At 67.7% G+C, this 20959-nt stretch overlaps 2 protein-coding genes across 8 annotated transcripts; one reads left to right on the top strand and one right to left on the bottom strand.

The window, feature by feature from the left end:
• Positions 1 to 7: 7 nt before the first annotated feature.
• FGD1 (FYVE, RhoGEF and PH domain containing 1) lies at positions 8 to 17350 on the top strand. 7 transcript variants are annotated; one of them, XM_075122618.1, is made up of 19 exons: positions 8 to 57; positions 2284 to 3701; positions 6886 to 7059; positions 8156 to 8345; positions 8471 to 8891; positions 9430 to 9519; positions 9609 to 9757; positions 9931 to 10087; positions 11474 to 11612; positions 12096 to 12154; positions 12487 to 12633; positions 12874 to 12966; positions 13376 to 13471; positions 13703 to 13733; positions 13992 to 14078; positions 14316 to 14456; positions 14602 to 14748; positions 16016 to 16159; positions 16743 to 17350. In XM_075122618.1, the coding sequence occupies exons 2-19, from the start codon at positions 3581 to 3583 to the stop codon at positions 17027 to 17029; spliced, it is 2673 nt and encodes an 890-aa protein (XP_074978719.1). In that variant the 5' UTR covers positions 8 to 57; positions 2284 to 3580; the 3' UTR covers positions 17030 to 17350. The 7 variants fall into 7 exon arrangements, with proteins under 7 accessions (XP_074978719.1, XP_074978718.1, XP_048688983.2 ...); XM_075122617.1 differs by lacking the exon at positions 8 to 57 and adding an exon at positions 1081 to 1175; XM_048833026.2 differs by lacking the exon at positions 8 to 57 and having other exon boundaries at positions 1658 to 3701; positions 13392 to 13471; positions 16019 to 16159.
• Positions 17153 to 19729, bottom strand: TSR2 (TSR2 ribosome maturation factor). Its single transcript, XM_048833032.2, has 5 exons — positions 19577 to 19729; positions 18715 to 18805; positions 18206 to 18297; positions 17819 to 17998; positions 17153 to 17633 (listed from the first exon to the last, which is right to left on the bottom strand). Exons 1-5 carry the CDS (start codon positions 19655 to 19657, stop codon positions 17547 to 17549), a joined length of 531 nt encoding a protein of 176 aa, XP_048688989.2. The 5' UTR covers positions 19658 to 19729; the 3' UTR covers positions 17153 to 17546.
• Positions 19730 to 20959: the final 1230 nt, after the last annotated feature.

Raw genomic sequence — 20959 nt, 5'->3', positions numbered from 1 at the left:
CAAGGCGGGAGCTCCCGCCCGTCCCCGTGTCGTTGCTGACTCTGAGCTTTGCAAAAGGTGGCTGCGATTTCCAGCTGCAAAGGCGGGGGGGGGCCTGGGGGGGCGCAGCTGGAAGCCGGGGTGCGGGGGTGACGGTTGCATGGGATGAAATGGTGCAAATCTTCAGGCGGGCCTGGAGAGTCCTGCGGGGCCTGGGCTTGCAACTCTGCAGCCCGCACATTGCCAGGAAACCAAGCTGCCAGGCTTGCAAATCTGCAGGGGGGGGGGCCGCGCATCCCTTGCAAATCTGCAGGGGGGGGGCCGCGCATCCCTTGCAAATCTGCAGGGGGGGGGCCGCGCATCCCTTGCAAATCTGCAGGGGGGGGGGCCGCGCATCCCTTGCAAATCTGCAGGGGGGGGGGCCGCGCATCCCTTGCAAATCTGCAGGGGGGGGCCGCGCATCCCTTGCAAATCTGCAGGGGGGGGGGCCGCGCATCCCTTGCAAATCTGCGTGGGGGGGCCGCGCATCCCTTGCAAATCTGCGTGGGGGGGCCGCGCATCCCTTGCAAATCTGCAGGGGGGGGCCGCGCATCCCTTGCAAATCTGCAGGGGGGGGCCGCGCATCCCTTGCAAATCTGCATGCATGCATCGAAATGGCTCCATCCCCAGGCCTGCATGCCTTGCAGAGGCCCATTGCCTGCCAACCAAGCCCCCCGATTGCAGACCCAGCGCGCATGCAGGCCGGGTGGCGAGCACCCAGAGGCGAAGAGGCTGGGTGCCTGCGGTCACAGACATTGTTCAGAGGAAATAAATCTCCGGTCTGCGGCCTTGTTGCCAAATTGCGGCCATGCGGGGCTGTTGCTCCCAGATATAAAGATCCCAAGTTGCAAAATGTGCGGGATGCAACTCACTAGACCTCACTCCCCTCCCCCAGCCTGGGAGAGAACCCAGGAGTCCTAGAGCCCAGAAACCCCTGCTCTAACCCACCAGCCCCCCTTTCCCCATCCTCCTAGCAGTCTTTTCAGAGCTGACTGCATCTCAGCACCAGGTGAGCTGTGCCCATGTGGCGTTAAGTGTGGCCGTTCCCCAGATACCCCGTCCCAGAGGTGGCTGCATCGGGTGAGCCCTCCCCATGCTGTTATGTGTGGCTGTTCCCCATCTGCCCCGCTCCGGAGGTGGCTGCATTTCAGCACCAGGTGAGTTGTCCCCTTGCGGTGTTATGTGTGGCCATTCCCCAGCCGCTCCACCCCAGAGGTGGTCGGGGGAGCTGTCCCGCCACAGCCACCCGTGAGTTAACAGTAGATGGTTGGCAGGGGGAAACAGGGTGATCCCGCTGCTGGACTGTACTTGTCTCAGGAGCTGCGATCCCTCACCCGCAGGGAACAGCTCTTGGCCCCAGGCCCAGGGCATCAGGCAAACGCACTAAAGGGCTGTTTGTACACAGACGGGGTTGGCCCACTTTGTGTAGACGCTGTTATCTAGTGGTTAGAGCAGGGGGCTGGGAGCCAGGACTCCTGGGTTCTCTCCCTGGCGCTGGGATGGCTGGTCGGTCGCATGGCGCTGGGGCTGAGCCGGCAGCCGGGGGTTGAAGCACCTCCAGGAGTTCAGGAAATAACCGGGATTCCAGAGCCCAGCTGGGATTTCATTCAAAGGCCCCGATCCAGGCAGCTCCCGCTTCCCTTTAACTGCAAGAGAAACGGCTCCTCTTGTTAGCACCAGCCCCTCTGCTGAGTCACAGGGCTCCTGGGTTCTCTCCCCAGCTGTGGGAGGGGAGTGGGGGCTAGTGGTTAGAGCAGAGGGGGCTGGGAGCCAGGACTCCTGGGTTCTCTCCCCAGCTCCCGCTCACTCCAATCCCCTCCCCTCCGTATAACAGGCCAGGCGGGTGAGCCAGCAATGCTCCGGCAGCTGGCGACTCGGGGCCGGGAAGCCTTTGACGGGGCCCGCCAGGCCCGAGCCATGGCGAAGACAAGTCTGGCATGTCTGTAATCAATGGGCGTTCCCCGCCGCGTGTGGTTCCTTTCCAGCGCCTGGCTCTGCGCCTTTAAATCCTCCCCCCATTGTTCCCATCTGCTGTGGTTTGAAGCATATTATCCCAGAGCAGGAGGAATTTCCCCCCCCTACCATGTGCAAGCAGGGAAAGAAGCCGTGGGCTGGATTTAGCAGCAGATTTCAGAGGTTTCCCCCCCTCTCCTTGGGAGAAAAATCCCTGGCCTCCCAGAGGTGGATTTCCCTGCTTAAAATAGCCAGCCAGCCTGATTTCGAAGAAAGGCAGTGAACATCCAAGTTGGCTCTTTTGTTTGGCAGTAACCCCTCGGGAACGCCGGCTCTGCTCCACAAGGACTCGAAGCTGGCGCTGGCTTGGAGCTTACGCAGCTAGAAACACGAGCTGACATCTGGTTTGAAACCAGCAAATTGGAATTTACAACTGGTCTGGAACTTAGGAAACGAGGAATCGGAGTTTACAACGGATTTGAACCCAAGAAATCCCAGTTGACAAGTGGTCTGAACCCGAGCCGTCCGCGGTTGCCACTAGTTTGTAATTGGCGAAGCGAGACTTGGGAGTTTACAGCCCGGCAGAAGGGCCTCACAAGGCAAGAAATCACAACTGGTTTGAAACGTAGGACACCAGAAATCGGCGTTCGCAGCTGGCTGGAAGCGCTCAAAGCTGAAAACGGGAGTTTACAACTGATTTTAAATGTCCGAAGCCAGAATTGGGAGTTGCCAGCCGGTTTGGATCTTCCTTCCAAGCAGCGGGAAATAAATCCGAACCTGACTACAAAAAGCCGTGAAGCTGGGCTCCCAATGAGCGAACCCTCCCTGGAGGAGATGGGTGGGTACAACTGATGTGAAACCTCGAAGGAGCAGAGCTGGGACCTCGCGGCTGAGGGAGAATTTCCGAGCCAGGAATCGGCAGCCCCACGCGCTGTGGCGGGGGAGAAGAACTCGCTCCCCGGGGCAATGAGCGAGACCCTCGTGGGGAGTTGGGGGATTGACTAAAGACGACTCGGACATTGCATCTGGCTGGGGACGGTTTCCAGCACGGCCCACGCGAAAGCAGCGCTTGGCAACCGAGGAAAACCTCCCGGGAGCGAAGAGGTCGGGGTTTGGCAAGGCCAGAGCTGGGGAAGTGGCTGCCTTTTGCCACGGCTGCAGAGCGGACCCCTTGCCCGGAGGAACCCCTGGACTTTTTTGCCGAGGGCCGTCCGAGGCCTTGCTGCGTGGCCGAGCCTGCGTGGATGGAAATCCCACGTGGGCTGGGTGTTTTCCCCCCGTCCTCGCTCCGGGTTCGTGGGCGGAGAAGGGGGTAGCGGATTTTGCAGCAAGCCAGCGGCGCGTGGGGCCCAAGTGAGCCAGGCCCCCCCCCATCCCAGCCTTGGAGAAAACAGACCCCCTCCCTTCCCCATGCCTCCAGCCCCACGCTGACGGGGGAGCAGGCGCCCGCGCCCCCCCGGCGAAGGAGACCCACCCTCTGCTCTCTTGCCAGCCTCCGGGTTGGGATCGGACACCCCTGGCTGAGGATGTGGCCCGAGATCCCCGGGGCTCGGGGGGGCCTGGGACCGGAGCTGGGGGGGGATTGAGCCCCGGAGGGAGGGGTGCAGACATGCAGAGGGCCAGTATGGTCGGGATCCCCAGCCTGGACCGAGCCGGATCCTTCTCCCAGCAGTGCAAGGCCATGCGGTTCTCCTATCACCTGGAGAGCGGGGCTGGCGGGCACCGAGCCGGTAAGGGGGGCTGTGAAATCTGGCGGGGGGGACACCTGTGTGGGGGTGATTTCTTTGTCAAGTGGGAGAGGGGATTGGAAGCCCAGACTCCTGGGTTCTCTCCCTGGCTCTGTGCGGGGAATGGGGTCTAGTGGTTAGAGCGGGGGGGGGGGCTGGGAGCCAGGACTCCTGGGTTCTCTCCCTGGCTCTGTGCGGGGAATGGGGTCTAGTGGTTAGAGCAGGGGCACCCGGGACAGTGCCAAACTCAGGTCCCTTCTGCTGCAGTTTTTGGTGACAGGTGACGTTCGCCCCCCAGGTTTTCGAGATTTGTCTCTTCCCCTGGACTTGGCCCTGCCCCCACCCAGCCAGTCCTGCCTCTGGGCGCATGGGGTGAGAGCGGCTCCTTGCCCTGGACGGCTGGGGGTGGAAGGGTCCCAGGGCACAGGGGGCTGGGAGGGCAGCCCCTGGTCTGAGACCCTGGCTCTGTGACCCCCCCTCCCCTCCCCTCCCCTCCCAGAGCCGGGGAGAGAGCCCAGGAGTCCTGGCTCCCAGCCTCCCCACCCCCCTTGACCGAGATCAACCCCCTGTCCTGCCAGATGCTGTACAAATCGCCCTGACTGATCAGGGCCCATCCCATCAGGCCCCAACAGTGAGCAGGAGACAATTCCTGCCCCAAAAACAGAGGTGGAAGGGGAAACTGAGTCATGGAGGGATGAGAGGACTGGCCTAAGCGCGGGTTTACCAGGTCTGGAACAAAGACTCACGGGGGGGGGCGTCTGCGTGTGTGTCGGTCCCTCCGTGCGGACCCAGCGGGAGGGAACGAGCCTGGCTCAGGGTCGGTCTGTCTGCGGTACCCTCCTCTTGCGACACATTTCCAGCAAAACAAAACAACCACAGTGTTATTGTTCCCAAAGGGCTCAGCTGATTTGGGATGCAGACCCCGTGATTGTCCAGAGGAAGGCTGGTCAGGACTTCTGGGTTCTCTTCCCCCCAGTCCCCGGGAGGGGAGTGGGGCCTAGTGGTTAGTAGCAGGGGGGTGGGGTGGGAGCCAGGACTCCTGGGTTCTTCCCCCTGCTCTGGGAGGGGAGGGGGGAGCCAGGACTCCTGGGTTCAGCTGGGGGAGGGGCTGAGATGGAAGGGCTCAGATTTGTGGTTTAGGCTGCAGTGGTGATATTTGCATATTACCCACAACCCCCTGCATCTCCCGGCTCCCCCCAGTCCTGAGCAATCTCGACAGGCATCTCTCCCGTCCTGCTGACCCCCTGACCCCTCCCCCCCAGGGGCCCATCCCCAGGGCATCGGACCCTGCCCCAACCTTCTGCACCCCCCCCCCCCGCCTTCTGGCTGCTGATGTTCATTAACCCTCTGAAGTCGCTGCTGCACAGGGAGCAGCTAAACTTGGGGGGGCTGCGGGTCGGGAGTGAGGGGCACTGGCGGGGCTGGGGGGCTGGGCTGGCAGGGGGCTGCGGGTCGGGAGTGAGGGGCACTGGCGGGGGCTGGGTGGTTCTCTGAGCCCTGTCTCTCCCCCACACCCTCAGGCAGAGGCAGGTGGGGCGGTGCCAAGGCTGACAAGGTTCTTACTAGGCAGCCAGGTGGGTGAAATCACAGCCAGCACCTGGTGGAGTTAAGGTGGCATCGGGATACCAGGTAGGGCTGCGGGTCAGGAGTGAGGGGCACCGGCGGGGCAGGGCTGGGCTGGTAGGGGCTGCGAGTCGGGAGTGAGGGGCACCGGCAGTGAGAGACGGTTCCTTACATGCCAGCCTGAATAGAGAAAGGAAACTGAGGCACAGATACATGTGGTTACAGGGGAAGCCCAGAATCGGACCCAGCCAGTCCGCGCCCTGGGGCGTGGTGGGAGCCAGCTCCCCCTAGAGGGGACAGGCCCCATGTCCCATTCCCCGCCCCCCTAAGCCAGCCAGCCCCCCCCCAGGGCTGGATCAGAGCCGGCGCCCCTGCACCCGGTTCCCTCCACCTTAAGCTCCTCTCCGGGCCTGCGGGATCCCGTCTGTTCATATCTCCTGGGCAGGGCCGTTGCTAAGATCTGGGATCCCAGCCCCACCCCACCCCTTGTCGTGTCCCCCCCCCCCCCCCCCGACTTCCCCCTTCCTGCCCTGGTCCCCACAGGTCCAGAGCTGAGAGCAGTGGGGGTGAGTGGTCCTGGGGGGGCCGGGAGCCAGGACGCCTGGGTTCTCTCCCCAGCTCTGGAATGGGGGTGCGGTGTAGTGGTGAGAGTGGGGGGGCAGGGCTGGGAGTCAGCCGGCTCTGGAATGGGGGTGAGGTGTAGTGTTGAGAGTGGGGGGGCAGGGCTGGGAGTCAGGACTCCTGGGTTCTCTCCCCGGCTCTGGAATGAGGGTGAGGTGTAGTGGTGAGAGTGGGGGGGCAGGGCTGGGAGTCAGGACTCCTGGGTTCTCTCCCCGGCTCTGGAATGAGGGTGAGGTGTAGTGGTGAGAGTGGGGCGGGCAGGGCTGGGAGTCAGGACTCCTGGGTTCTCTCCCCGGCTCTGGAATGGGGGTGAGGTGTAGTGTTGAGAGTGGGGGGGCAGGGCTGGGAGTCAGGACTCCTGGGTTCTCTCCCCGGCTCTGGAATGAGGGTGAGGTGTAGTGGTGAGAGTGGGGCGGGCAGGGCTGGGAGTCAGGACTCCTGGGTTCTCTCCCCGGCTCTGGAATGGGGGTGAGGTGTAGTGTTGAGAGTGGGGGGGCAGGGCTGGGAGTCAGGACTCCTGGGTTCTCTCCCCGGCTCTGGAATGAGGGTGAGGTGTAGTGGTGAGAGTGGGGGGGCAGGGCTGGGAGTCAGGACTCCTGGGTTCTCTCCCAGATCTGGAAGGGGAGCGGGGTCTGGTGGGTTAGAGTGCAGGGCTGGAGCGGGCTGGGAGCCCGGATGCCTGGGTCCCCTGTTCCACCCTTCCTCCAAGCTCAGCCGTTTGCTCCTTTGACCCCCCAGACGAGGGTGCACTGTGGGGGGGGAGGGGAGCTCCCACTGCTCTCTGCCCCCCCCCCCCGACAGGCGCAGACAGCAGCTGGCGGGGTGGGGGTTTGAACCTATGGGGGGACCCTGCTAAGGAGGGGCCATGAGGGGGCTGCGGAGGAGGAATTGCAGGGAGGGGGCACTGGTGGGGGATGGGCAGGGCAAACTTGTGGGTAGGGTTGGGGGGGCACAATGACCCTCCAACCCCCTTCAACCCCGCCACCCCCCTTCTCCCTTCCAGGCCCCCCGGGCCAGGGCTCCCGGCTGCTGGTGAAGAGTCTGTCCCTGGAACCGCGAAGCGAACCCTGGCGTCCGGAGAGCGCCCAGCGCCTCCGCTCAGACCCCGGGCCCCACAGCGACGGGGGGGAGCCCCACCCCGCCCTGCCCAGGAGGGCCCTGGGCCCCAAACCACAGGGTGAGTCCCACAGGGCGGGGCGGGGCAGGGCGGGCGGGGGAACTGGCTGCTCCAGCCCCAGCCTCTGCCAGCAGGAGCTGCTGGGGGGACATTGGGGGTGGGGCGCTGGGGGGGCATTGGGGGTGGGGCGCTGGGGGAGGGGCCGGGTGTTGGGGGGCATTGGGGGTGGGGCGCTGGGGGAGGGGCCGGGCGCTGGGGGGGCATTGGGGGTGGGGCGCTGGGGGAGGGGCCGGGTGTTGGGGGGCATTGGGGGTGGGGCGCTGGGGGAGGGGCCGGGTGCTGGAGGGGCATTGGGGGTGGGGCGCTGAGGGAGGGGCCGGGTGCTGGGGTGGCATTGGGGGTGGGGCGCTGGGGGAGAGGCCGGGTGCTGGGGTGGCATTGGGGGTGGGGCGCTGGGGGGGCATTGGGGGTGGGGCGCTGGGGGAGGGGCCGGGTGTTGGGGGGCATTGGGGGTGGGGCGCTGGGGGAGGGGCCGGGTGCTGGAGGGGCATTGGGGGTGGGGCGCTGGGGGAGGGGCCGGGTGCTGGAGGGGCATTGGGGGTGGGGCGCTGAGGGAGGGGCCGGGTGCTGGGGTGGCATTGGGGGTGGGGCGCTGGGGGAGAGGCCGGGTGCTGGGGTGGCATTGGGGGTGGGGCGCTGGGGGAGGGGCCGGGTGCTGGAGGGGCATTGGGGGTGGGGTGCTGGGGGGGCACTGGGGGAGGGGCCGGGTGTTGGGGGGCATTGGGGGTGGGGCACTGGGGGAGGGGCCGGGTGCTGGGGTGGCATTGGGGGTGGGGCGCTGGGGGAGAGGCCGCGTGCTGGGGTGGCATTGGGGGTGGGGCGCTGGGGGAGAGGCCGGGTGCTGGGGTGGCATTGGGGGTGGGGCGCTGGGGGAGGGGCCGGGTGCTGGAGGGGCATTGGGGGTGGGGTGCTGGGGGGGCATTAGGGGTGGGGCACTGGGGGAGGGGCCGGGTGCTGGGGTGGCATTGGGGGTGGGGCGCTGAGGGAGAGGCCGGGTGCTGGGGGGACATTGGGGGTGGGGCACTGAGGGAGGTGCTGGGGGGGCTTGGTGCTGGGCGGGGATCACATTAACCCTTTCCTCCCTTTCCTTTTCCAGTCCCTCCCAAACCAGGTCATCTCCAGAGCACCCATCCCCCGTGGCCCCCGGCCCCCATCCCCCCGCCCCCCTCACGCCCCCTCCCAGCCAACCCCCGCCTGGGCCCCCGGAGCCCCCCGACGCTGCACCCCGAGGCTCAGGATGGAGCTGTCTCCACAGACGTCTTGACCCTCATCGAGAAGTTTGAGAGGTGAGTGCGCCCCTCCCAGAGAACCCAGGAGTCCGGGCTTCCCCCACCCCCGCTCTAACCCACCAGACCCCGCTCCCCTCCCGGAGAACCCAGGAGTCCTGACTCCGTTTCCCTTCCTCCTGCAGGGACCCTGTAATCCTGACCCTGGAGCAGCCGTCCCCCACCCCCAGCTCGGACCCCCCGAGCCCTGGGGAGGCCGATGTAACCCCCAAGTCGCTGGCTCTCCTGGGTCTGCCGGCGGGGGAGGACTCAGGGCCAGCCGGGCAGGGGGACCAGGCCCCCTGCCTGCCCCCCCCGGCCCCCAGCGGGAAACTGGCCAACCGGGACAGTGGCTTCGACAGCATCAGCTCCCCGTCCCCCAGCGAGGAGCTGGGCTTTGGGGGGGACGAGGGGCCCGTGGGGGAGGGCGACGGGGGGGGCAGCCCGGGGTCCCCCCCCTGCCCAGACTCCGAGGTGGACAGCGACCTGGACGAGGGGAGTGGGGACGACGGGGGGCCGGCGCCAGGCACGGTGCCCCCCCAGGCCGAGAGACCGAACGCGCCGGAGGTGAGATCGATGAGAGCCGCCGACCCCCTGCCCCACGGTGCCCCCCTGCGCCTGGCCCTGCCTGCTAGGGGAGAGCGCTCCCCGCCCCGCTCCCTGCCCCACGGTGCCCCCCAGTACGCAACCCTGACCGCCAGAGGAGAGCGCCCCCTGCCCAGCCCCCTGCCCCACGACGCCCCCCAGTGCCTGGCCCTGCCTGCTAGGGGAGAGTGCCCCCTGTCCAGCCCCCCGCCTTGCTCCCCGCCCCACGGCGCCCCCCAGTACCCAGCCCTGACTGCCAGGGGAGAGCACCCCCTGTGCAGCCCTGCACCCCATGGCGACACCCAGCACCCAGCCCTGACTCCCAGGGGAGAGCGTCCCTGCCCCATGGCGCCCTCCAGCACCCAGTCCTGACTGCCAGGGAAGGGAACTGGGGGGTGGGGCAGGGCAGGTCTGTGTGTGTGAGGTGGGGATATGGTGGGGCAGAGGCTTGGGGGTCGGGGCTGAGTGTGTGGGGTTGACACCTCTCTCTCTCTCTCTCTCTCCCCCTCTGCACCCCCAGCTCACAGCCCCCCAAAAAACCTTCCACATCGCCAATGAGCTGCTGCAGACAGAGAAGGCTTACGTCGCCCGGCTGCACCTGCTGGATCAGGTACCAGGAACTGGGGGGGCTGGGAGCCAGGACGCCTGGGTTCTCTCCCGGCCCCGGGAGCGGGGGTGCTCACTGGTTCCCCCCCGCAGGTGTTCTGTGCCCGTCTCCTGGAGGAAGCCCGCAGCAGAAGCTCTTTCCCCGGCGACGTGGTGATGGGGATTTTCTCCAACATTTGTTCCATCTACTGTTTCCATCAGCAGTTCCTGCTGCCGGAGCTGGAGAAGCGCATGCAGGAATGGTGAGCGAGCAGTGGGCCGGGGGGGGGCGTGTGTGAGAGGTCGCCGAGATGCAGCCACCTCTGGGGCGGGGCAGCTGGGGAACCGCCGCACAGAACGCTGCATGGGGGACGGGCTGGCTCCGGGGCCTGGGACATGGGGCGCCAGCTCTGATCCCACCCCCCGCCCTCCCCAGGGACAGGTACCCCCGCATAGGGGACATACTGCAGAAGCTGGCTCCATTTCTCAAGATGTACGGGGAGTACGTCAAGAACTTTGACCGGGCCATGGAGCTCGTCAACACCTGGATGGAGCGATCCGCCCACTTCAAGCTGATCATCCACCAGATCCAGGTGAGGAACCCAGGCTCCTGGCCCCCGCTCTAACCACCAGCCCCTGCTCCCCTCCCAGAGCTGGGGAGAGAACCCAGGAGTCCCGGCTCCCAGCCCCCTGCTCTAACCCACCAGCCCCCGCTCCTGTCCCAGAGCCGGGAGAGAACCCAGGCGTCCGGGCTCCCAGCCCCCCCTGCTCTAACCACCAGCCCCCGCTCCCGTCCCAGAGCCGGGGAGAGAACCCAGGCATCCGGGCTCCCAGCCCCCCCTGCTCTAACCCACCAGCCCCCGCTCCTGTCCCAGAGCCGGGGAGAGAACCCAGGCGTCCGGGCTCCCAGCCCCCCCCTGCTCTAACCACCAGCCCCCGTTCCCGTCCCAGAGCCGGGGAGAGAACCCAGGTGTCCGGGCTCCCAGCCCCCCCTGCTCTAACCCACCAGCCCCCGTTCCCGTCCCAGAGCCGGGGAGAGAACCCAGGTGTCCGGGCTCCCAGCCCCCCCTGCTCTAACCCACCAGCCCCCGCTCCTGTCCCAGAGCCGGGGAGAGAACCCAGGCGTCCGGGCTCCCAGCCCCCCCTGCTCTAACCACCAGCCCCCGCTCCTGTCCCAGAGCCGGGGAGAGAACCCAGGCGTCCGGACTCCCAGCCCCCCCTGCTCTAACCCACCAGCCCCCGTTCCCGTCCCAGAGCCGGGGAGAGAACCCAGGTGTCCGGGCTCCCAGCCCCCCCTGCTCTAACCACCAGCCCCCGCTCCCGTCCCAGAGCCGGGGAGAGAACCCAGGCGTCCGGGCTCCCAGCCCCCCCTGCTCTAACCACCAGCCCCCGTTCCCGTCCCAGAGCCGGGGAGAGAACCCAGGTGTCCGGGCTCCCAGCCCCCCCTGCTCTAACCCACCAGCCCCCGTTCCCGTCCCAGAGCCGGGGAGAGAACCCAGGTGTCCGGGCTCCCAGCCCCCCCTGCTCTAACCCACCAGCCCCCGCTCCTGTCCCAGAGCCGGGGAGAGAACCCAGGCGTCCGGGCTCCCAGCCCCCCCTGCTCTAACCACCAGCCCCCGCTCCTGTCCCAGAGCCGGGGAGAGAACCCAGGCGTCCGGACTCCCAGCCCCCCCTGCTCTAACCCACCAGCCCCCGTTCCCGTCCCAGAGCCGGGGAGAGAACCCAGGTGTCCGGGCTCCCAGCCCCCCCTGCTCTAACCACCAGCCCCCGCTCCCGTCCCAGAGCCGGGTAGAGAACCCAGGCGTCCGGGCTCCCAGCCCCCCCTGCTCTAACCACCAGCCCCCGTTCCCGTCCCAGAGCCGGGGAGAGAACCCAGGTGTCCGGGCTCCCAGCCCCCCCTGCTCTAACCACCAGCCCCCGCTCCCGTCCCAGAGCCGGGGAGAGAACCCAGGCGTCCGGGCTCACCCTCCCCTTTGCAGATGGAGGAGGCCTGCGGGAATCTCACCCTGCAGCAGCACATGCTGGAGCCCGTCCAGAGGATCCCCCGGTACCAGCTGCTGCTGAAGGGTTACCTGCAGCGCCTGCCCCCCGGCGCCCCCGACAGCCGGGATGCAGAGAGTGAGTGGGGCGCCCGGGGCTCTGTGGGTATCTGGGGGGGCGGGCTGGGCGGGGGGCTCTGGGTATCTGGGGGGGCGGGCTGGGCGGGGGGCTCTGGGTATCGGGGGGGCGGGCTGGGCGGGGGGCTCTGGGTATCTGGGGGGGCTGGGTGGGGGGCTCTGGGTATCTGGGGGGGGCGGGCTGGGCGGGGGGCTCTGGGTATCTGGGGGGGGCGGGCTGGGCGGGGGGCTCTGGGTATCCGGGGGGGGCGGGCTGGGCGGGGGGCTCTGGGTATCCGGGGGGGGCGGGCTGGGCGGGGGGCTCTGGGTATCCGGGGGGGGCGGGCTGGGCGGGGGGCTCTGGGTATCTGGGGGGGGCGGGCTGGGCGGGGGGCTCTGGGTATCCGGGGGGGCGGGCTGGGCGGGGGGCTCTGTGGGTATCTGGGGGGGCGGGCTGGGTGGGGGGCTCTCCTGGACTCACCCCGTCTCTCCGCCCTGATCGCAGAGTCCCTGCAGCTGATCGCGACGGCAGCCGAGCATTCGAATGCCGCCATCCGCAAAATGGTACGCCGGGGTCCGAGTGCGAGTCCCAGCCTGGGCGCTAGGGGGCGCTGTGCTGCGGGGAGCAGGGTGGGGCTGCGTAGGGCGATGCCACAGGGACGCTCGCTCACCACCGAGATGCAGCCACATCTGGGGGCAGGCAGCGGGGAACAACCACACCCAACGCCGCGTGGGGATGGCTCGCCAGATGCAGCCACCTCTGGGGTGGGGCGGCTGGGAACAGCCACACACAACACCACACGGGGAGGCTCCCCTGGCCCCGAGAAGCAGCCGGCTGGGGGGGCAGGGCAGCTGCTGGGCTGTGGGGCAGGACCGACCCCCCTTCTCGCCCCCAGGAACGGATGCATTCCTTGCTGAAGGTGTACGAGCTGCTGGGCGGGGAGGAGGACATCGTTAGCCCCACTAACGAGCTCATTAAGGAAGGCCACATCCTCAAGCTGTCGGCCAAGAACGGGACCACACAGGACCGGTACCTGATCCTGGTGAGAGACCCCCTGGGTCAGGCTGCCGGGGGCTGGGAGGGGGGCTCTGACCCCCATATGAGGGCACGGGCTTGGCTGGGTGACCTTTGACCCCTGGGGGGCTCCCTGGCTGGCCTCTGTACAAAGGGAGGGACTGGTTGGGTGACCTCTGACCCCTGGGGGTGGGGGGGTGACCTCTGAGCCCTGGGGGGTTGGGGGCGTGGGTGACCTCTGACCCCCTCTCGACCCCCTTCTCCCCAGTTCAACGACCGGCTGCTCTGCTGCGTCCCCAAACTGCGCCTCCTCGGCCAGAAATTCGGGGTCCGGGCCCGGATCGACGTGGAGGGGATGGAGGTGGGTGGGGAGCGCGGACCCCGCTATTCCCCCCTCAGTATCCTCCCCCCTCACCCTCCCCCGCTATCCTCCCTGGCCCCCATCCCCCTCCCACTATATCCCCCTCCCCCACACACACCCCGGCCCTGCTCTCCCCCCTCCCCTGGTAACCTCCCCGCCCTGGTATCCCCCCTACCCCTCGTACCCCCCGCCCCGGTATCCCCCCTCCCCTGTGCCCTGGTATCCCACCCATCTCCGGTATCCTCCTGTGCCCCGTTCCCCCCCCCCGTATCCCTCCTTGCCCAGGCCCCTGTGCCTCAGTTTCTCCCCCCTCCACCAGTATTCCACCCTGGGCCCCTCTGCCCTGGTATCCTGCTCCCCCGATCGAGGGGGTGTGGGGGGGTTTCTGACCCGGCCGCTCCCCTCCCAGTGTCTCTGTCCCGCAGGTGAAGGAGTCGAGTGGCGTCAACCTGCCCCGGACCTTCCTGGTGTCAGGGAAGCAGCGTTCGCTGGAGCTGCAGGCGAGGTAGGGAGACCCCCCGGTGTCCCCACTGCCCCCCAATATCTCCACTGCCCCCTCACCTTGTCTCCCCCGAGTCTCCCCCCTGACTTCCCCAACCCCCCCAGCCTGGTGTCCCCTCTGCCTCCCTCCACAGCCTGGTTATTCCCCCCCCACTCACCGCCCAGTACCCCTCCCCCCACGTCTACCCCGCCCCCCATTAACACCCCCCTCCGTGTTCCTGTTTCTGCCCTTTAGGACGGAGGAAGAGAAACACGACTGGATCCAGGTACCTGGGGGGCCTTGGGACTGTCCCCCTTCCCCTGGCACGGGGGGGATCCAGGGAGCGGTGTCTCGGGGGGGGGGGCAGAGTGGAGGGGCAGGATTCAGCTCAGGGTCACCTCTCACCTGCCCCCACAGCCCTTCCCATCCCCATCAGTGGGGAGGGTCCTGGGCCATGGTGGGGCCTGCTGTGGGGGGCACAGGTGGAGGGGGGCTGCCGGGGGAGGGGCACCTCCCTCCCCTTCTCATTCCTCTGCCCCCCCAGGCGATTCGGGCCACGATCCTGAAGCTGGAGCAGATTCCGGTGGGAGCTGCCCCCCGGGAAGAGGAGGAGCCCTGGGCTGGATCGCTGGTGAGCTCACACGCGTGTGTCCGTGCGTGGATGGCTGAGTGTGGGCAGGACCTAGGGGTGCAAGTGCGAGGGAGGGAACTGGGGGTGTGCATGAGAGGGTGGGACCGGGGGATGCGAGGGCAGGACCCACATTCACGTGAGCGAGGGCAGGATTTGCACGTGCGTGCGCAGGGCCGGGGGGCGAGGGCGGGAGCCGTGTGCGCCCGTGCGAGGCCCCGTGCGGCTGTCCCCGTGCAGGGCCGGGAGCTGGGCCGCCGGGAGCTGGGCCGCCGGGCGCCGACGCCGATCCGGGAGAACGAGGTGACGCTCTGCATGCAGTGCCAGGAGCCCTTCGCCGCCCTCACCAAACGCCGACACCACTGCCGGGCCTGCGGCCGCGTGAGTCCCAGGGGCTGGGGCGGGAACGGGATGGGGGGGCCTGGGCTGCGGGAGGGGGCCCTGGGAGCCCAGGACCCCTGGCTGGGCCGGGCCTGTCTTGGGGTCCCCCCTGGTCTCATGCTTCCCCCCCCCCCGGCTCCCCCAGGTGGTCTGCGGGAAATGCTCCGAGTTCCGGGCCCGGCTGCTTTACGACAACAACCGGCCCAACCGGGTCTGTGGGGGCTGCTTTGCCGTGCTGCACGGCCCCCCCGGGCCCCCCGGCCCCCCCCCGCGTCGCCGCTCCATCCTCGAGGTGAGTCCCCCCCAGCATCCCCCCCGACCCACCGCTCCATCCTCGAGGTGACTCCCCCAGCCCCCCCTCCAGGATCCCCCCCCAAGCCGCCGCTCCATCCTCGAGGTGACTCCCCCAGCCCCCCCTCCAGGATCCCCCCCTGAGCCACCGCTCTATCCTCGAGGTGACTCCCCCAGCCCCCCCTCCAGGATCCCCCCCACGCCGCTGCTCCATCCTCGAGGTGAGTCCCCCAGCCCCCCCTCCAGGATCCCCCCCGAGCCGCCGCTCCATCCTCGAGGTGACTCCCCCAGCCCCCCCTCCAGGATCCCCCCCTGAGCCACCGCTCTATCCTCGAGGTGAGTCCCCCAGCCCCCCCTCCAGGATCCCCCCCGAGCCGCCGCTCCATCCTCGAGGTGACTCCCCCAGCCCCCCCTCCAGGATCCCCCCCTGAGCCACCGCTCTATCCTCGAGGTGACTCCCCCAGCCCCCCCTCCAGGATCCCCCCCACGCCGCTGCTCCATCCTCGAGGTGAGTCCCCCAGCCCCCCCTCCAGGATCCCCCCCGACCCACCGCTCCATCCTTGAGGTGACTCCCCCAGCCCCCCCTCCAAGATCCCCCCCCCGCGTCGCCGCTCCATCCTCGAGGTGAGTCCCCCCCCAGCATCCCCCCCGACCCACCGCTCCATCCTCGAGGTGACTCCCCCAGCCCCCCCTCCAGGATCCCCCCCCGAGCCGCCGCTCCATCCTCGAGGTGAGTCCCCCGCAGCATCCCCCCCGACCCACCGCTCTATCCTCGAGGTGACTCCCCCAGCCCCCCCTCCAGGATCCCCCCCCGAGCCGCCGCTCCATCCTCGAGGTGACTCCCCCAGCCCCCCCTCCAGGATCCCCCCCCGAGCCGCCGCTCCATCCTCGAGGTGAGTCCCCCGCAGCATCCCCCCCGACCCACCGCTCTATCCTCGAGGTGACTCCCCAGCCCCCCCTCCAGGATCCCCCCCCGAGCCGCCGCTCCATCCTCGAGGTGAGTCCCCCAGCCCCCCCTCCAGGATCCCCCCCCGAGCCGCCGCTCCATCCTCGAGGTGAGTCCCCCAGCCCCCCCTCCAGGATCCCCCCCCTGAGCCGCCGCTTTATCCTCGAGGTGAGCCCCCCCGGTGCACTCCAGCCACCCCCCACGCCGCTGCTCCATCCCCGAGGTGAGCCCCCTGGCACCCCCAGCTCCCCCCCCCGGGGCCCTGCTGAGTCCCCCCTCGCAGTGGGGCCCCCGGGCACTACTGGGCATTTCTGCCCCACAGAAGCAGGCGTCGGAGGCGGCCGAGCGCAGCGTTGTCTGCAGCTCCCTGCACTACATGGAGCCGGGCGCCAAGGCCTGGCGCAAAGGCTGGTTCGTCGTTCCGGAGAGCGAGCCCCTGGTGCTGTACGTCTATGGGGCCCCCCAGGTAGGGTCCCCCGCGGCCCCCACCTGCTCTGCCCTGCTGGCCCCTGCAGCTCTGCCAGGCCCCCCACTGCCACCCCGTAACCCTGGCAGGCCACGGCTCCCCACTCCTGCCCCCCCAGGCCTCGCCCCACGGCCTCCACCTGCTCTGCCGAGCCCCGCACCCCCTGCTCTGCCGGTGCCCCCCACTCCCGACCTGCAGCCCCTGCCAGGCCCCCCGACCCTGGCCAGGCCTCCTACTCCCGACCTGCCCCGCCGGTGCTCCCGACCTGCAGCCCCTGCCGGGCCCCCCGACCCTGGCCAGGCCTCCTACTCCCGACCTGCCCCGCCGGTGCCCCCCACTCCCGACCTGCAGCCCCTGCCGGGCCCCCCGACCCTGGCCAGGCCTCCTACTCCGGACCTGCCCTGCCAGTGCCCCCGACTCCCGACCTGCAGCCCCTGCCGGGCCCCCCGACCCTGGCCAGGCCTCCTACTCCGGACCTGCCCCGCCGGTGCCCCCAACTCCCGACCTGCAGCCCTGCTGGGACCCCACTCCCGACCGGCAGCCCCTGCCCTTCACGCCTGACCCCGTCTCTCTGGCCCCCCAGGACGTGAAGGCCCAGCGCAGCCTCCCGCTGATCGGCTTCGAGGTGACGGCCCCGGACCCGGGGGTGCGGCTCGAGCGGCGTCACTCGTTCGCCATCCGCCAGAGCCAGCTTTGCTGGCAGTTCAGTGCGGAGTCGGAGGGGCTGCAGCGGCGCTGGATGGAAGCCCTGAGCCGGGCCGGGCGGGGGGAGCCGGCAGCCCCCCCCGGGCCCGTCCCCGAGGCCGAGGGGCTGGACTGGACCCGACCCCCCCCAGCAAACGATACTTGAACTGTCCTCAGGCACTTTGAACTCACCTCCCCGCACAAGGGCAGGCCTAGCTGTTAACCCCCCCCTTTGTTCAGCTGCCAGCTGCCCCCCCCGCGGGATCGACAGGCCGGCTCACGCGGCGCTCGCCAGGGACAGACGCTCGCTTCGCAGACCGCCGTTTTATTGTTGCCGACGTGCAGTGGCTGGCCACTAGGGGGCAGCCTCCCATCCACGGGGGCACCCCAACTCTCTCCCTCCCGCCAGGAGATGGGGGGGCACCCGGATTTTCTAGAGTTCGTGGGAGCCGGGCATTGTTGTTAAAGCTCCATCAGCCGATTTCTTAATAAAGGTTTTGTTTTGTTCGGGTCGTTTCGTTTTCAGCCACGGTGCAGGGAATGGGGGGCAGGGCCTGTCCCCTCTAGGGGGCGCCCCTCTCACCGGAGTAACGCCCCCCAGCTGTTGCCATAGCGACACATTGTGGCTACACCTGGTTTCTTCCCCTGCCCAGCTCCCTGCAGCGAAGCCCCCCCAGGCCACACGTGACCGGGGGGGCACCCCTCATTTCTTTTTCTTCCGTACGACCGTCCAGCCGTCGTCTGCCGGGGGAGGGTCCGGGAGGGGCCCGGGGCTGCTGCAGTCCATCACCTGCAGGGATGGGGTGCAGGAGTCAGAGCTGGGATCCCTCCCAACTGCAGGCCCCCCCCCCCCCAAGATTGAGCCCAGCCAGCTCCCTACCGCCCGCCAAGATCAGCCCCATGGGCTCAGCCAGTTGCATATCCTGGCTCCCATCCCTGATTCCTGGCCCCTGCTCTGGGCCCCACGGCTGGTACCTCCTCCGGCTTCTCCTTCTCCTCCTCCTCCTCACTGCTGCTCCCCTCGGCGGGTCGGGCCTGGGCGGCTGCCCTGCCCACCTCCTGCTGCCTCCGCGCCAGCCGGGCGATGGCTTCCGTCAGGGCCGGCCCCTCGCCACACTGGCACCGGGCAAAGAGCAACTGGAGCTGCTGGCTCACCTGCCGGGGAGGGTGGGGGGAAGAGATGGGATCAAAGGCCAGGGGGTGTCCCCCCTCCTTCCAAGAATCCCCCAGGCCAGGATGACCACCCCACCCCCACACACATGCTCTGCCCTCACTCCCGCAGTCCCCCGGGGCAGGGTTGAGAGATAGGAGGAGTCGCCTCCTGCCAAGCACTACGGGGGCTAGGACACGCGGCTGGGATACCTCAGCCAAGCTGCCGTCCTCAATGATGGTGTCAAACTCGTTGTTCAGCACCTCGGCGAGGAAATCCTCCACCTCGTCCAGCTCCAGGGCCACTGCAGAGAGAAGAAGACTCAGAGCTGGGGCGGGAGGGGGCTTTCAGGACTCCCTAGCCTGGAAAAGGATTCTGGGATTGGGGGAAGACTCCCAGCTCCCTCCCAGGAGTCCTGGCTCCTAGCCCCCTGCTCTGACCACTGGACCCCACTCCCCTCCCAGAGCCGGGGAGAGAACCCAGGAGTCCTGGCTCCCAGCCCCCTGCTCTGACCACTGGACCCCATTCCCCTCGCAGAACCGAGGGGAGAACCCAGGAGTCCTGGCTCCCTTTGCTCTAACCCACTAGACCCCCACCAACCAAGACGGGGGTCCCATTCACGGCAGGCGTAGCACAGACCCCCTGCGATCTTGGGGGCTTGAGGAGCCGGGCCCTGAGGCGCTGCCGGTGGGAACGCCCCGTCGGTGTCGGCGGGTCTCACCGTTGCTGTGGAAATACTGCTCCACCGCGCCCACCAGCCACTCGGCCTTTGCCCGGCCGTGTGCCCCGCCGAAGCCATGCTCCACCGCGACCTGCGCCGGGGAGAGAAGTGCAGACGTTACCCCTTGGCCTGGGCCTGCGAACCACGAGGCAGGCAGGGCGCGGGATCGCCCGGCTTCGGCACGCCGGCTGTTCTAGACGGGACCGTGCTACCTCGCCATGTTTCTGTGGGAGGGCTGTGTGGGCCTGGGGGCAGGGACTATGGGGGACCTCATCACCCCGCTGTGTTCCTGTAGAGACAGGGAGGGAAAATTCCTATAGGGGACCTCACCTTTGCAGTGTGTTTCTGTAGGGACGGGGGGGGGGTGTCCACAGGGGCCCTTGAGACCTCTGTGTTTCTATAGGGGACCATGCCATCTCTCTGTGTTTCTAGAGGGTCTGGAGAGCGTGTCTATAGGGGACCTTCCCGTGTCTCTATTTTTCTATAGAGCCTGGTGGTGTTTCTATGGTGACCTTGCCATTGCTCTATGTTTCTATAGGGACAGATTAATCTATAGGGGGATCTTTCCCTTTCTGCGTGTTTCTATAGGGTCGGGGGGGGGGCTTGCCCTTTCTGCATGTTTCTATAGGGTCTGGGGGAGCTTGCCTTTTCTGCGTGTTTCTATAGGGTCTAGAGGGGGGCAAAAGGGGGCCGGGCCCTTTCTGCGTGATTCTATAGGGCCTGGGAGGATTTATAGGTGGCCTTGCCCCTTCCGCGTGTTCCTATAGGAGGAGAGGCCAGGCCAAGCCTGGCCTGGCATTGCCTTGCCGCCCCCTAGCTCCGGGACTCGCTCTGCCCCCCACCCATCGCCCCCCGCTCTCACCTGCAACGCGGCCCAGCTGCCCAGCACCGCCCGGACCCCCTGGCTGAACAGGCCACGTGTCTCCTCCCTGGGCGCCGCCATGACAGGGGGCGCCAGGGCGGGCGGCAGGAACCGAGCGCGGAGAGCATCGATCCCCCACCCAGGCCGCCATCAACAATCGCACGCCGGGCTCGTCGATCGATCGATCGGTGGCTCCGCGCTCGGGCCGCGGGTTCGAGTCCGGCTTTCCCTCTCTGCGGCCGGAGACCGCCCCCGCCCTGCCGGGCTCCGGTGCGGCGCTGCCCTGGGTTGCAAACCCTGCAGCGAGGGGCTCAGGCTAGATCATCTCTCGGCCCCTTCTGGGGACTCCCCCTCCCCCTGGTTTTCCGATTTAGTGACCATGTCTCGGTCTGGAGGGGTCTGTGCAGCGCCTGGCACAACTGGAGTCCCGGATCTCGCATGGGGTTGGTAGGTGTTACCATGACGCAAATTATGATGGACGACAGATGGTTCTATCTGGAATCATAACAGAATCCGCGTCTTCCTCTCTGGGGCTCTCCGGGGTCTGTTCGCTTGGGTCTTGCACAGGTCGGGATGGCGGGTGGTCTCTGCAGAATTGCTCCCTGGGAAGTGGGTGCTGCTACAAGGGTGGCTATTCCAGAGGACTCTCCCTCCATGCTGTTTGACCCCCTCTGTCCCAGGCTTGGTGTGTCTGGGTCAATAACACACGTCACACTTAGACTATCCCACAGTTCTGGTTTCTCCTTTGCAGGGCCTGCAAGGCCCCAGATACGTGCTGCCATTCCACAAAGGGATGACCGTGGTGGATGAGGTGGGATACCAGTGTTGGAAGAATGGGCAATCTCCACCCACTTCCTATCACTCCCCACTGGGTTGAGTCCTTCTCTGGGGATAGGGGAAAACCAAGATACGGCTGGGACAGAGATCACCTAGGCAGGGATGCAATGTGGGGAGGCAGGGGACACCCACGTACACACACCGCTCTCTTGGCCTCTGGCTGGAACTGGAAATTTGTCCTAGACACCTCTCCCATTTGGCCCAATGACAGGGGGTGGCCAGACCAAATTTGAGGGGTGCTGCAACCCCATGCACCTGCTTTAACACCCCACCACCACCACACACACCTTTTCAGTCTTTCCAGTGGGCACCCCCAACCCCTGGGGCAGATCCAGGGAGTACCAGAAGGGTCTGAACTTTTGGTGCTTCCCGGGGCAGCAGAGATGCAAGGGAGGAGGAGGGGATCTGAAGCTCCCAGACCTGCCTGGCCATTGGTGGGGTGGTGATCACTTGTCTGGGGGAGAGGTTGGAGCTGGGTGTGGGGGCAGCAGAGTAGAGGGGGAGTGTGTTGGGCAGGGAAGTGAGAGAAATTTGGGCCTCTGGTAC

This window comes from Caretta caretta, chromosome 23, assembly GCF_965140235.1.
Source record: "Caretta caretta isolate rCarCar2 chromosome 23, rCarCar1.hap1, whole genome shotgun sequence".
NCBI classification, from domain to species: domain Eukaryota; kingdom Metazoa; phylum Chordata; order Testudines; family Cheloniidae; genus Caretta; species Caretta caretta.
The sequence above is the reverse complement of the archived record's forward strand: the minus strand, read 5'-3'. Positions and strand labels throughout refer to the sequence as shown.

Bases quoted from the DNA above. Each gene is read 5' to 3' on its own strand.
- FGD1 (XM_075122618.1), top strand. From the start codon at position 3,581: ATGCAGAGGGCCAGTATGGTCGGGATCCCCAGCCTGGACCGAGCCGGA. The intron at 11,613-12,095 runs GTGAGTGGGGCG...CCCTGATCGCAG, and splicing joins CGACAGCCGGGATGCAGAGA to AGTCCCTGCAGCTGATCGCG. The intron at 12,967-13,375 runs GTGGGTGGGGAG...CTCCCCTCCCAG, and splicing joins TCGACGTGGAGGGGATGGAG to TGTCTCTGTCCCGCAGGTGA.
- TSR2 (XM_048833032.2), bottom strand. From the start codon at position 19,657: ATGGCGGCGCCCAGGGAGGAGACACGTGGCCTGTTCAGCCAGGGGGTC. The intron at 18,806-19,576 runs GTGAGAGCGGGG...TCCCCGGCGCAG, and splicing joins GCAGCTGGGCCGCGTTGCAG to GTCGCGGTGGAGCATGGCTT. The intron at 18,298-18,714 runs GTGAGACCCGCC...TTCTCTCTGCAG, and splicing joins GCAGTATTTCCACAGCAACG to TGGCCCTGGAGCTGGACGAG.